This window comes from Antrostomus carolinensis, unplaced genomic scaffold (genome assembly GCF_000700745.2).
Source record: "Antrostomus carolinensis isolate BGI_N321 unplaced genomic scaffold, ASM70074v2 scaffold15726, whole genome shotgun sequence".
Lineage (NCBI taxonomy): Eukaryota > Metazoa > Chordata > Aves > Caprimulgiformes > Caprimulgidae > Antrostomus > Antrostomus carolinensis.
Genome location: NW_010319914.1, coordinates 1 through 15,686, shown reverse-complemented (window position 1 = coordinate 15,686; position 15,686 = coordinate 1). Strand labels below are relative to the sequence as shown.

Sequence of the window (15,686 nt, the reverse complement as noted above, 5' to 3'; positions counted from 1 at the left end):
AAAAGCTTTCCCCAAAAACTTTTACGTCTTATCAGAACCACTGGCAGCATCTGTTTACAGCATCTGGTTTTAGTCAGTAACTTAATTTAGTCAGAACTACAACTAGGTTTTCTTCAACCAACATCTTAATATTAAAAAAACTTGTAGGAACAAAGAGATGCCTATAAGCATATCAGTTTGCCTTAAAGTGATTAAAGTCAGCATGAAAAAAAAGATTGTCTGTGGTTTATGATCTGTTGCTTGTGTCCCCACCCCTGGCGCATGTTGTCTTTAAATAAAAAGTGCAAATGAAACTTGGGGACTGGAGGGACTGATTTTGTCTTCAGTTGCTTATTCTGTAGCCACCTCACATCACCATCCAACCTCCCACTGTAGTTTGGATTAACTACAATTAAATTTAAAATAAGGCTCACTGAAGAAAAGGAAGAAACGACATCTAACTTCAAGAATCCTCCCACCCCTAAGTCCCACAAAAAGTGCTCATTTCCCTTTTTACAAAAACCCCCAAATCTTGATTACAAAACTGTTAAACATTTCAGTTCTACCATCCATACCATATAGTCACCTTCCTTTTAAGCAAGGCCAAAAAAGTGATGATGGATTCCCTTTGAATGCAAGAGATACTACACTTTTTGTAAGTAAACAGGCTGACATTACGATTGCAGTCTTTTCTGCGAGTGTACAGATGTCAGATGAAGTGGTCCATTTTTTTGTGAGACCTCGGGTGTATGAACACCAGCAGATAAAGATCTAAGACTGATAATATAAACCCATGGTGAACTATCAACTTCCAAGACCACCTACTGTATAAACAAGTCTGATTTTTCTAAGGGACCAGTCAACAGCAGCTGCGCTTTGTCACCGATGGCTGTCTTCTAAGTTTGAAGCCCTTACCACTAGATGGGGGGTTGGTGTCAGTTGATGGAATTCTGCGACCTACAAGGAGGAAGAAAAAAAAAATTATAACAAACATTATACTTGAAACTAATTCTAAGCATTCACTGTATGTTCTGTATACAAAAATGTGTCTTCAGTTAGTCATATGTCATTAATGACAACATTGCTGCATAACAGAAGAACAGCAGTTAACAGTTTATACCATGTCTGTAAGAAATATGGTTGCACAAAAGAAGAGTAGAGGCAGTTTTAAGCTAATTTTGCAGTGTTTATGCTAATCTAGACTTGGAGAGCTAAACTATAAAAGCACCCAGAGAATATACTCTGTAGGATCCAACATCATCTGGAATACCTTCATTGAGAACTATCATCTTGACTTGTATTCCCACAGTAGATCATCTGCATCAGGCTTAGCAGAGAAGTGCTTGTAAAGATAGCTGCTTTGGTCATCTTATCAGTCTTTAAAATTGACTATTCCTGGTTGAGTACTCTTTTCTGAGAAGGATTTATGATTTTTTTTTTTTTTTTCATAGTTTATTCAAGATCAGTTTTAGAGAACAACTATTAAGTCAGTAACTGAGGAAGCTAATCTACAGCACATACTTTTTACACCAGCTTCAATATATTCAATTGCTTATAAGGACCCTGTCTGGGGTTTGTTCTTTTTTTCTTTCCCCTTTCCAAGTTTAATGTTTCTGTAGTTATTTAAAGCTAAACTGCAGTGTGCACACACACAAGTGGATTGCTGTTTTTGTTCTTCACAAACAGGCTAACATACCTGAACGTTGATGCTGCTGCCTGAAACATATTCTGCAAATATTGCATGGAATTGACTCTGGAATACTGTCTGCTTTTCTTTTACACAAAAAAATTGTAATTGTTGTCCCCATTATGAATCAGATAGAAAAGAGTTGCAATTTAATTAAAAAAAACCCAAAGTATCACAAAATAATTGTGGAAAATCTACACACAATAGTTGCTATTTCCTAGGCAGTAATCTGGCATTTATGAATTCTAGTATTTTTGAAAATGCACTGTTTTAGACTAAGTACAAACACTAAAAGCGAGAACTTAATTCCTTTTGTCAGCTGTATAAAGTTTGGATCTTCCTCATGCCATTTACTTTCCCTTCCATAACCTTGAAAGTGCTAATTAAAACATTCAATAACAGATACAGTAAGATGACACTGATTTCTGACATGAGTGCCCTGCTTGCTATTTACCCAGCAGCATCACACTAGGCTCAAAATCTCTAGAAGGAATATTTAGAGGTCATTAGATGAGCAAAAATGTATACAGATCATTTTGCAGTTTGTATTTGTGTCTGACTGCAACAAGTTCAGTTCAGTCTACTCTCACCTAAATAGCACACAAACTAATACAGTAATCAGATTTCTACTTGAACTTCTTTCAGAGGACAGCACATTAACTGTTTAAATACTTACTAATTTCTATAAAGAGTTCATTAATGTTTATTGCATTTTTCGCACTTGTCTCTACAAATATTGCATGAATGGAATCTGCATAGTCTTTAGCATCTTTTTCCATGACTTCTCTGGAAAAACAAAGCAAAGAAAAAACTGTGAATGCAAAAACCATCCCCCCTCCCCCATTATTCAAAATCTTAAGGGATAGATTAATCTTTTAAGTGTCTCATTAAAAAAGTATTACGTATTTTACCTGTTTGGCTTCGCAGTGCTCCCTCATCCTGAAGCTGATGCTCATTCTTTACTCTATGCTGTCTCCCTGCCTTGAGGTATGAGCATCACTGAAGCACAATCATACACTAAACAAAGTCTTAATCCATCTGACAACATTAGTGGAGTTTGTTTCTTGAGTGCTCTAAATGTAGGTCTGCAATCAATCATTAGGGGGTGCTTTATCCTTCACACACAGAACAGTTTTAGATGTATTGGAAAGATCCTAAAGCATTAGTTCCACTAATCCAGTGGATTTCCTACAGCTGTTGACAAAACCAAGCATCTCACAACACTGCAGAGATCATTAGTATGGCATTTACTTTAAGTGAAGCATGAAGACATCACTATAAGCAGACACACACTTAGACTGAGCATACAACAACAGAGCAAATAAGTGAAAAAGTTATTCTGTACCTAAATTGATAATTAAGTATATTTCCTTAAACAATGTGGAAAAAAAACCCAAACTCCAATAGGTGGAGAGAGGACTGCACTATATATTGTATCATTTTACATACAAATTCTAGAAAACATAGTTTAGTAACAAGGGACTTAAGATACCAAAAGCAGAGAGTTTGGATCAGTGACTCAAATATTGCCTCTGACTAAAGCACAAGGAATCCTGCTCATTAGCTTGAATAGCAACGTTCACATAATTTATGATGCCACCTAAGCACCAAGAAATGAGCGTGTCAGAGTTAATACTGCATGCCTTATATTTATCTTCTAAGTAATTTTATGCCATATTTCCTTCAAGACACATGCTACTTGTAACAAAAGTTATTAGAGCTCACTAGATAACTGCTATATATTAACAATTTGTAAAACTATACTAAGAACCAATTTTGCAGTGGTTCTTTAAACACATAACCATCTGTCTCCTTTGAGACACCAGCTGGGGTACCTCTTCCAATGAAATCTAAAAACAAGAAGTTTGCACGCACCTTCCTTCTGAATTTTGGTTTATTTAACCAGGACATCAATAAAAAAAGGGACTCTCTTGTTTTTAGTACATGCCTTATTTAAAGTTTGGCTGTTCATAAAGTTTCTCAAGAATTCTTCCCACTCCCTGCAACTATTTCAGCCAATTCCATCCCAATATTTAAGCAGAGAAGGAAGGCACCTGAACAAGCAAGTCAGAAAAACCTACACAATGCTTTCCAACAGAGTTGCTGTTTTTCCTGACAAAATGAGGTGCTACAAACTGACAGGGTGGCTTCTTATAAAGTGAGGTAAACAGCTTGTATTACACTGTAGTTTCACAGGCAGTTCAGGCTTGTGTAACTTGGCACTGCCACCAGAAAAAGTAATCCTGTCTCCCTGTAAACTGCTCATTCCTAACCCTGCTATCCCACCTCTGCCATGCCAGCGAGTGTTCATGGTGTGAGCAAGAGAAACACACTTGGATCAGTTTTCCTTCTTTTTTTTTATTGGCTAGTTTTACTCTGGATCCATTTTACAGCCTGATTTACTGCCCAATCACACATACTCACACCAACACAGGGGAGGAAGTGGACAAGACAATCCAAGGGCAGACCAACCAAATCTTCTGACAGTAGAAACACCTCAGACCCCCTGTGAAACTACAATGGTAGTGCAAAACAGCTTAAATTGCTCTATACCTTTCACCTGCTCAGAAATCTTAGAATATTTAGCACTATGAGCTTAAGTGAAAACCTCCAAACTGTCAACAGTTATTTACCTTACATCATTAAGATCACACTTATTTCCTGCAATAGCTACAACAATATTTGGAGGTCCATGCTGTCGAAGCTCTTTAACCCAGTTCTTTAATGTTGAGAAAGTTTCCTGATGTGGGGAAAAAAAGAACAAAACAAAACACAAAAACAGAAGAAATTAAGAGTCAGAACTGGCCCATGACACAAATAAACCCAGAAATTGTAATGCTGGGTCAAGATCAACTTTCTTACCTCTTTTGTGATGTCATACACTATAATGGCTGCTGCTGACCCTCTGTAATACATTGGGGCTAAAGCACGAAACTGGAAGAAAGAGCATACATTAGGAATCTGACCTTCCACAGGCATCCACAAATTCCTAATTATTATTATTATTATTGAAAAAAGTGAAAACTAGCTTTAAAGTTCACATTAGTGGAAAACTTTTCATTACAATTACAGAAAGGCTGCGCAGTAGAGCACATAAACTTCCATGAAAGTATTGTTTTACAAAGGCCAATCAATAGTTTAGGGATCAGCAGCACATCTGCTGCAAAACACAGGAAGCCAAACTTGACCTTATTTTGACTAGATTAGAGTCTCTCATTTGAAAGACTGTAGATTATACAGAGACACAAACCTGCAGGATATGTGATCAACTTTAAACACCGAGCAAGGGGAAAACACTCAAAATTGAACTTGCTTCTTTCTCTTTAAGACAATCGTGCTTTTGGACAAAAAGTAATTTCAAGAAAACCAGTATGTATTACTGCTGATCTGAAATGTTCAGAAGTTGGTGTCAACCTCTAGCCCCATGGATCAGTCATGGCACTCTTATATGCTAGAAATGTTGGCTTCTTCGTAATCCAATTTATGGCTTTAGGGGATTTTGCTCAAGTTTCTCCTCAAAATTCAAAATTTAGAAGCATGTTTAAAACTGAAAACTGCAGTTGCAGGGTACAAACTAGCCCTGTACCTTTGCATGAGCACTCTGTTATGAATCCAGGACTGAAAAAAAGTGACATGATTAAGTCACATCAAAAGTATCAATCGAGTGTTCCTAAAAACAGTGTAATATTCTGCTAATTTAAAAAGAACCAGACAACTAATCTAGCAACCAAAACTCTCAGTCAAAGCACACAGTAAACTGCATACACTGCTTTGATGTAAGCATGTGTGATTTAGAGCTTTTGTGCATCTTTACTCAGGGTAAAAATCATGAATAGAATACAGTTTTTCATAAAGGCTTATTTGGTTCTAATAAAATACCAATTTCCTTTTGCTTAGTATAGTTCAACTGAGAGCAATATTATAAATCATAAAAATCTTGCTATAAAGCAGAATTCCAGACCATTTACATTTGGCTCTCAAATTCTTGTTTTGAAAATAGGATTTTGAACACAAAGTTCAGAATATAAAAATATTTAACAGTGGGAAAGGGAAACCTGGGCAGGCATTCAGTTCGTGTTGGGACATAATCCCTTTCTTCCTCCTAAGTACTAAAATGTAAAGGGAAACATATTTGGTAAACCACCACTTGGACTGGTTGCAACCTGGCTTTTTGATTATTTTACTATTTACATTGGGAATAAACCAACTTTCACTTGCTGATTTTGTATTACTCTCATTTCCTGCCTGCTAACACTTAGATACTTTTTTCCACCTAAGAGTAGTCAGCAGATAAAATATATTAACAAAACAGATGTTACCAGAAACACTGAATTTTCCTTTCGCTGTTTTTCCAAAGACTCCAGCTTGCCTCCAGCCTCTGATTTGTGTTTTAACAGGACATAATGTTTTAAGAGGACATAATGTAACTATCCAGAGAAACTGTCACAATTGATAGGTAAGAAGGCAAAAATCTTAATTACTGTAAGTAATCTATCAACTTTACTCAGTGTAGCAGAACCAAGAGGAAAAAATAGGGCATTCACGTGTAGGGAAATGAGCTATGTGAAGTGAATTCATGCACATTTCCACCTCTGGAGTCAAGCTGGCCAGCCACTCCCTGAAGCCATTTAGAACAAGGGGTTGCCCAGTGCAGTGCAGGGCTGGGCAAGCTGCTGGGATTTTGAAGCAGGAAATAGCAAATGCTCCCGAAGAAGCCAGGACTGTGAATTTTGCGCATTACATGTCATAGCTCAGCAGAGACACTTCAGTTCCGAGAATGGCGTGGACATTTTTGATACTCCAGATGGCCACGGGTGGGATACCTTCCATAATTCATTGTCAGATATGTTGTGTGACCAGAAAACTGTGCTACAGATTTCAGCGCAAGGCAGGTACACAGACCATTTGTGACTAGCAGCAAGTGATAGTGCTGTTCTGTTTTGGAGAAAGAAACATCTATGAAGATACTGGCATAATTTCAAAGTAAATATCCTTGCTCCTATATTTCATTGGTTTCCTTGGATATATTGGGGCCTCACAGTGACTCCTCTCAAGTGTGGAACATAAGCTTCACAGATCTCACAGCTCTTAGGACACAGCCCAGGTAAGAAATCTTTCCTTTTTTCATTTCAAAAAGGATATCGTGCAACTTGTATGGAAGAAAATTAGAGCTATCACTCAAAGTCTAAAAACAGAAAGACAAGGAACATGCTAGTCATGTACAGATATGCTCCCTCAGATTGTAGCACGCTGAATCCAAATTAGGGCGTTCTCCCATTGCTTGCAAACACAGCTAAAGTGAACAGGACGGAATGCTAATATGCAATGGATGTTTCCTGCCAAGCTGGGGCAGGCATGTTTATAAAGCATTCCATTTAAGAGTACCAGCCTCTGAAAACTCATACTCTCCCTCTCAGAAGACTCACGTTCCAGCATTAACATTTCAGAATGGGCTAGGATGTTCACTTAAGACAAAGTATTTATGGCAAATGCTGACTGACCGCTAGTAATGGAAAGATTCAGATATTTCTGATAACACACATACTATTGGACATATCCCTGGGACACAGCCCTGACAACGTAAGTTTGCTTTATATGATGGTGCTGCTGGAAGGAAGTAAATTGTCATTCAAAATCTAGAGCACTGAAATGCAATACAAATATATTTGAGTTACTTTCTAGCCATCAAGGCTGTCTTCAAGCTAAAAAGCTAGCAGTTCAGTTCTACTAGGACTCCAAAAGCTCAAGTGACTCTGCACAGGGATGACTGAGCCTTTATAAGTTGTTGGGGTTTTTTGTTTTTGGTGGTGGTGGAGGGTTTGTTTTGTTTTATTCAGGGATTTTTTTTTTTTTTTGCTTAGGCTCTCTGAGCCCTAAAATAGGCATATGATTTCTCGAGCCAGTCCTGAAAAAAGCACAGCTGCATTTAGCTAGTTATTATCCTAAAGTAATAACCCAGCCTGATCAAACTGACTCTTACTGAGGACAGCTCTGGTGCCTACCTCTGTTATGGTTAGCTCACATCCTAAATAAACTCATCATGAGTAACTGACAGTTGCCAGTAGTTAACACTCAAGAAACTGCAAGAATAATCACTGCTAATAAGCTACTATAATTTATACCACTGTTTCTAGTAATCCATAAACAAGTGAGTTAACTAGCAAAGTTTTCCTTTCAAATTCTATGTAAAAATCATGCAAATTAATTGTGATTTAATTTGACTAGTCATTTTCTTGAAAGCTTTTGTTGCCTCACCTCAGAACCATGCATGCTGCAGAGATCAAAACCCCAAACTATCAAATTAAAATTTAAATTTCAAAATAGATTTCTTGACACAGCTTCTAACACTATCAGATTTGAGAAGTAAAACTTTACAAAATAATAAAAGATCACTTATCACCCATAACATTGCTTGAAAAACTGCTTTTGAAAGCCTAAACTCACATCTTGGGAATTGTCCTTAACTTTGTACTATAACCCTGATAACGATGAAAAATAAAAACATATTTACAGCACTCATGTATTGATTGAAACCTGAACAGAAACAAATGTTCTAATAGATGTTTGTAAAACCAGATCACATTGTGACTTTGAGGGTCAGGCTTGAAAAGCAACCCAAACTCTAGCCAGAACTATCACCAGAGATACTGATTCTACTTACCCGCTCCTGTCCAGCCGTATCCCAAATTAGGAATTTATGCAGCTCATTTTGATACTGTACAGTCTTGGTCATAAATGAGGCTCTGGAAAAGAATTACAGCTTATGCTTTTCAGAATATAAGTATGTTCTTAGAACATTGCCACCATTAACTTTTAAAAAGGTTTTACATTCCAATAAAAGTGCTTTCCCCACACGCACAAAACTGATGAAGATTTTCATACATAAAGGCTGAAGTTAATGAGGTAAAGGGCCTCAGAGGATGAAATTTCCTTTCAGAGAATGAAGTTCAACTAACAAAACAGAAGGAACATGAATGTAAATTATAAGCTTTTATTGTTCGTAAGCTTTTGATAAAAAAGGATGTATGACAAAAAGAATCAGAAAGGTCAGCCCTTTTAACAACATTCTTCCTAAATGGAGGACTTATTACAACAAATCACTTAAGTGTATGACAGATGGGAAAGAGATCAAATCCTTCCCTTTTGTATCAGCTTTTTCTGCCTCTGTACCAACATTCAGCTAAAGGCTGGTAAGTCCATCCTTGGGAGTAAAATATGGGAGATCCATACCACTCTCAGTAGGTGTTAAGAGGACAGAGAATAATGACTAACTTGCTTGTTGTCTGCACTCTGTACAGCTCCAAGATCCTGTCATTATATACTCCAACCTGCAGAGGCTCTTGCACTTCTAGAAGACAAACAAGAAAATCTCTTCCTATGCTCCAGTTGACCCTCCCAACTTCTAGATGCTTTACAGTAAAACACTGCAAAATATTGTAAAGTACATTTGTGCTTTACTTGATCTGCTTTACACAAATCAGTGTATTTCCCACAAGAAGGGGAATTCAGAGACCTAACCTTTTACAAGAGGGAGTTCTTTGCTAGATCTATTACCCATGGGCACATTTTTTACTAGAAAAGCCACACACTGAATTTGAATCCTTGTAGAATAGGAACTATAGATGTCATAATTATTTTAAGCACCTGAAACCCTATGTTAGGATCTTGAACACCTTTTGTATGTTTAGTTCCTGTCACTTGAAAATACTGCAGATTTCCAAACTTGTTCTACTGCCAGTTTTCTGCAGGGTGTAGGACAGGATCCTGGGGGTGGCCTGTACTGGAGCTTCTTACAGCATACAACACTTGCTTTGGATTCCAAGTCAGAGAGCAAGAGTCTTTCAGCATCATCAACAATATTAAATACCCGAGTCCAAGACCCTGAACTTCAGTTTATTTTGGATCTTAATTACCACTAGGACACAGATTTTGATGATGTGCATGACACTTTTGTAGTTAACATAACCAGAGTCTTTGGACACGTTTCAATGTTATAGGAAGACAGAACAGCTACCTACATTTTTAAAAATTGAGCAATTACACAATGCTTTCAACTGCTAAGAGGTAACCTCCTTCCCATTCCTTAAGCTCAGATGGTTTGCCAAATAGTATATCATCCTCCAAAGCTGATCACTCTCTTAAATATAAGGTTGCAGCATCCCTAAAAAGAAAGAATCTAACTGCAATTCATTTCAGTAGTTAACTAGATGATGTATTTTAGCAATGAGTAATGGAAAATAAGTGAAAGGAGTATCTTTCCCTTATCTTTGCTGTCGTAAAGCACAACAAAGACTTCCACTTCCTTAAGACTGCTGCAAGTTGAACATGAGCCAACAGCATGCCCTGGCAGCCAAGAGGGCCAACCGTGTCCTGGGTGCATCCAGCGCTGTACTGCGAGCTGGGCCAGGGAGGGGATCGTCCCGCTCTGCTCTGCACTGGGGCGGCCTCACCTCCAGCACTGGGGGCAGTTTGGGCACCACGGGAGAAAAAGGGTCTAAAGCTGCTGGAGAGTGTCCAGAGGAAGGACATTAAATTGGAGAAGGGTTTAGAGGAGAAGCTGTACAAGGAGAGGCTGAAGTCACTTGGTTTGTTCAGCCTGGAGAAGAGGAGACTTAGAGGAGATCTCATGACAGTCTAGAACTTCCTCCCAGGGGAAGAGGAGGGGCAGGTGCTGATCTCTTCTCTCTGGCCACCAGCGCCAGGAGCAGAGGGAATGGCAGGAAGACATGCCAGGGCAGGGTGAGGTTGGCTGTTGAGGAAAAGGTTCTTGAGGCACCCAGAGGGTGGTGGAGCACTGGAACAGGCTCCCCAGGGAGGTGCTCATGGCAGCAAGCCTGACAAGATTCCAGAAGCATTTGGACAACGTCATCAGACACATGGTCTGAATGTTGGGATTGTCCTGTGCAGGGACAGGAGTTGGACTGGATGATCCTTGTGGGTCCCTTCCAACTCACAACCTTCTATGAAATTAAGGATCAATTCTTAATTTTCTGGCCAATATCGAAACAGTTTCCTAAATCATAGATTCTCACTGAAAATTTATCTTTCTAGGTCCATAAACCAAAGCATTCCTGTAACCATCAATTTGAACTGAACAGCTGTGTTATTCTAATTCACATCACAACTAAATATCCCAAATGGTAGCTGACAATACAGGTTAAATGCTTCTTGCAATTCTTTGACAAGTAGAAGCTTTCATTGTGACAAATGTCAATTAAAAAAAAAGCCAACAAAAAAAACAAACCCAAACCAAACAGCTCAAAGACAAACTACTTCTGGGTCAACAAAAACTTCCAACGAAAGCTAATGACTTCTAGTACAGCAACAGGCACCATCCCTACTAAATTTCCCAGCCAAGTAAGCACTGTAACTAAGTGAACAAGATGCACCTGAGAGTAGTTTGTATACTTACTCATAATTTCTTTTTCATGCTACAATAAAAGACTAGATATTCTGTGATACCTAGATAAATATGCTGGTCAGGCAAAGCAGAATGTGTCCTCAGCGTCCTGAGAGGACAAAAGTTGCAGAATTCTGACAAGGTTTCTACAGCTGCCCACATTTAAACTTGAATGATGAACACTCATGACAACAAAGTATGATTGCTCAGATAATTCTAAGAGGAATAGAAACAGAAGAGGACACATAAAATCGTATCTCATGAACTCAAAATCCCGGGAGTAGACATAGAAACATTCTCAGGTTTAATTTTGTAAGATGCTCAAAAACTCCTCTCTAATCCCTACTTTGTTCTTCCCACCTCCTAATCTCAATTAGGAAATAAAAACAAGGTCTAAAAAAAGTTTCAAAGTGAATTTGCTTAAAATTTTGGGACTGTATGGTATTGGAGCTTCACATAATCCCTGCATTTGGGCAAATTTTGATTCATTTATACCAGTATAGCAAACTACTGAGATACCAAGTGCTCAGACTAATGAGTGATTTTGTTAAGACTGCTAAAACACACAAATTTTTAGACTGTCACTTCAAGAAGGAAAATGAATCCCAGCACTGTCACTAAACCCATGAAGATAAATTCTGTTCTACAAACTAGCATCAGTGCCACAATGGTTAGCATCTTCTAACAGCACCTTAAATTACTACACAGTATCTTTTACAGACATTCCCCTGGGAAGACATGTGGGTGCCATCTCTTTGGGTTCCTGCCTTCAGACAGATAGGTGCTACACCAGAGGGAGGAGAAAAAAAGAAACCAACTCACATGCCACAGAGCCAGAAAACTACCAGATTAAAAGAAACTGACTTTGGAGGGAAGACAATAGGATTTGATTAATTTCATTCCAGTCTCAGCCCTTCCCTGGGAAGAAAGAAAAAAACAAACAACAAAACCCTCTCCTGAGTTTTCTCCAGATTACAGAAAATTCTACTTTGCCAGGACAGAAGCCTCACAAACCACAGTCTTCGCTCCAGAGCTATAGCCAGTCTTGTAGACACGCAGAGCCACCAAGCACAGTATTTTAAAATTCAGAATCTGAAAGCAGACTTGAGGAGGCTGCAGTTCACATGTGATCAGAGACATAATGCAAATTCCATACTGGGTTACACAAACATTTAACTCACATTGTCTAGATGTGCGGTGACATACGTCAAACTATAGAACAGAGCAACCTGACCAAATAAACAGGCACCTCATGTTTGCAAAACTACATCTGTGTTACCTGGTCACCTACTAATTAAGCAGACTTTAATATACTATCCCTCTTAGCCAACTATTTAACAGACTGGTTTGAAACGTATCAGGATGTCTAGGAATGAAGATGGATAACCAATTTCTCAAACACCTCAGGTAATAATAAAACTGGATCCTTCAATAGCATCCACCTGAAGAAGTTTTGCTTGCAGTTGATATCACTGTGGGCAGTAAAGGTCTGAACTTTCTACACAACTTGAACTTAAATGTTTAAGACAGCCTGTTCCCCTACTTAAGCAAACAGCAATACGACTGCTGTCTACATATCACTTTCATGGTTCTCCAGAAAAGAACCTCTACTGTAGCCAATTCAACAGTAACTAAGAATGTTCAGCCCTTGAAGATCTAAGAAAACTACTTAGCAATCTGTCTTAAAAGCTACCTTGTTAACAGAGAAATCAAAATAAAAGTATACTTCCTACAGAATATCCTGCAATCCAATACTAGTATTTACACTCAAAAAAAGAGGTAGGGGTGTAGGGGGGAGGAGAGAGAAGTATCAAGGGAACCACACTTTTTTAGAAGGGCAGGATGAGACACAGCTGATCTTTATCAGCAGGACCTTTTCTGGTCAAAGCTGTAGCAGAGAGCCTGTGTGACACCTGAGACAGGAAGTTGCACTGACATCCCCCTGCCACACACTTCTCAGCATCAGAGTAAGTCATGTCCTGTAAGCAACGAATTGCTTCTGAGCAAAGCAGCTCATAAGAAACTTGCAAAACCAAAAGAGATAGCAAAAGAAATAAAAAGATCTAACCACTCCAATAATTCCTGATGCTCGCCCTTCCTTCTATCCATTTGAAGATTTGAGCTCAGTAACACTGCTATAGAGAGACTCAACTTTCAAGTATCATTACCTGTGAGACCAATTGCATTAAAAATTTCATCAGTCGCTTATGAGTGCGTGTACTGCACCTAGATGTGTAACATTAGAATTAATTAATAAAGAGAAATGCAACCTGAAATAGCATGTTAACTACCTTCAAAAACCTAGGAGACTTGTTACTGTACTTGACTCTTTAAAAAAAAAGATCAATCATGTAGTTGCATAATAATTAAGACTTTGAAATTTCAGAGAAGTGCATGAGAAAAGCGTGTTGTTCCTTTAACAGAAGTATCTGTAGTGTAATTTATTCATAACCCAGGACTCTTAGCGGGACTTTGTTAGATTAGATTAACAACACAAAATGGGTCCAGATCTTACACATGGAAATGGAAGCTGCAGGAGTGCCGAGTACACTCCTACATTTCCTAAGGTAGCTCATAACTAATTAAGGCTGCAGTCATGTTGATTACCACATTTAGCTGCCACACACAGAGAATCCTCAAGTGATCTATTCAGGAGGTGCAAATACATATTCATACGATTTGGTTTTATTCTTGAATACGTCACATTTACTTTATTTAGTTTCTTACCCTATTGTTGGGTTAATGTTGGGATCAAAGCTATCTTCTACAAATCTCCACACAATACTTGATTTACCCACACCTGTGTCCTAAAAAAAGAACAGAAATAGTTGAAAGAGACATCAGTCACTATAAACTAATGGATTATTCTTTTTGTCCTCAAATCTTGCAATCCATTGTGCACGAATAACACGTTTCTGCAGAGAATCTCAGAAAAGTTAGATTCTGAAATACTTCAGGTATATTTGTCTAGTAGAAAAATAAAAGGTCTCTGATAAATTACAGTTTTCCAAACAAAACGGTTATGATGTTTTTATGGAGGACCATAAAAATCTGCATTTTCGCTTATTATCAGTAATTAAAACTTTTTTTTTTTTTCTCTCCAAAGCTATAAACAAATTACATTGGAACAGGAGTAGGAAAAGCCCATCTACCACTTTTAGTAAAATATGCAGCAATTGAGTATGGTACTCCATCTTTACAAGCCAATGGAGCACATTGAATTATACAAGTGTGACACACACATTTCAACCTCTGACTAATGCTGTCCCACCCTGCTTAATGAAAGACTTGAAATTTCTTCTGTGACACACCTGAAGCGTGTTTCTAATGCAATTCTACAGACCTATAAATGGTAAAAGGGGAAACGTAACATGAAAATTCTGGGTCATATTTTCACCACTGACTCCACAGTCAAAAAGAAAAGATATATAGAAAGTGTATTTAAGAGAGAAATAACAAACTATTAGCAGTAAAACTGTCCTCAGTAACAGCTGGACGTTTTAAATGGTCATTTAATTAAGACAAGTGAAGACAAACTTTTTGCTTTACATCTCAAGATTCATTAAAACTTTAAGGAAAAAAAAACAACCCTGAGGAACTGCTTCATTGAAAAATGAAGTTTTACGCCACTCATGCATTTTCTTGAAATCTTCTGAATATTGTAGTAAATTTGGGTACAGTACGTATGGTTGTGTTTATACAATCAAGCTGTTTTCCGCTCAAGGAAAAGCGTATTACCTCAGTTCTGTATTTTATAATGTCTGTAGTCTCAATAAGCAGAGCACATCTTAAAAATATAAATATAAACGCAGTTGCTGGCTCAAGGAGTACAAGGACCAGTTTTCTGGGGTGCTTATTCTCCTTTTTTTACACAATCAAGGGTTTCTCAGGTTGGCTGAATGCAAACAGCAGGCAGTAGTTACCCCAAATACCTTCATAATACAAAGAGCATGGAAACACCTAGTTTTCCCTCTGAAGGGTAACGTGGCCATTTAGAAGCAGAAAACAATTCTGCCAGTCATAGTCTGTACAGCACAGGATTTAGATACAGGTGGAGACAACTCCACCTATTCAATGCGATGCTCTCCGCCAAAGCCCTCAGAGCAAACCAAGCCAACACACCGCTTCACAGCCTTCATTTTTAAAAAATTCTACTAAGGTTTGCTGGTGTCCCCTTTTTCCACCACCTGCAACACTCAGGGCACTTTGAAAGCCCACCTATGTTATTAAAAAAAAGTTCAGGCCCCTCCTCCTCTCCTGCTAGTTTGATTTCAGGTGCTTTTATTTATTTATTTTATGAACTCCAAGCCTGAAACCGCTTGCGAGGAAGAGGAAGGCATACACTGGGTGTTCGTGCTTCTCTCCTCTTTATTTTTTAAAGGAAAACACTGAAAAAAAAGGAGTGATATTTACCTCTGGAAAACGCCTGCCCCGGTGCAGGGGAAGGCCTTCCCGGCCGCCCGGTCTCCTCAGGGGGACGGGGCCGGACAGCCGGGGCGCGCCGGCAGCTCCAGTGGGGGCCAAGCCCACCCTTCGCCCGGGGAGAGGACCCCCACAGTCAGAGCCGTTCCAAGGCTCACACAGAGCCTCTCCACCGCCACCAGCCCCTCAGCAGGCTCC

General features: G+C 38.6%; 1 protein-coding gene across 1 annotated transcript; it reads right to left on the bottom strand.

The window, feature by feature from the left end:
* Window positions 1-227: 227 nt before the first annotated feature.
* RAB22A (RAB22A, member RAS oncogene family) lies at window positions 228-13,873 on the bottom strand (the record flags this gene model as incomplete). Its single annotated transcript, XM_010169443.1, has 6 exons — window positions 228-936; window positions 2,343-2,452; window positions 4,300-4,406; window positions 4,529-4,600; window positions 8,328-8,409; window positions 13,794-13,873. Coding segments are annotated over 6 exons (549 nt in total), but the record flags the coding sequence as incomplete, so codon positions are not given.
* Window positions 13,874-15,686: the final 1,813 nt, after the last annotated feature.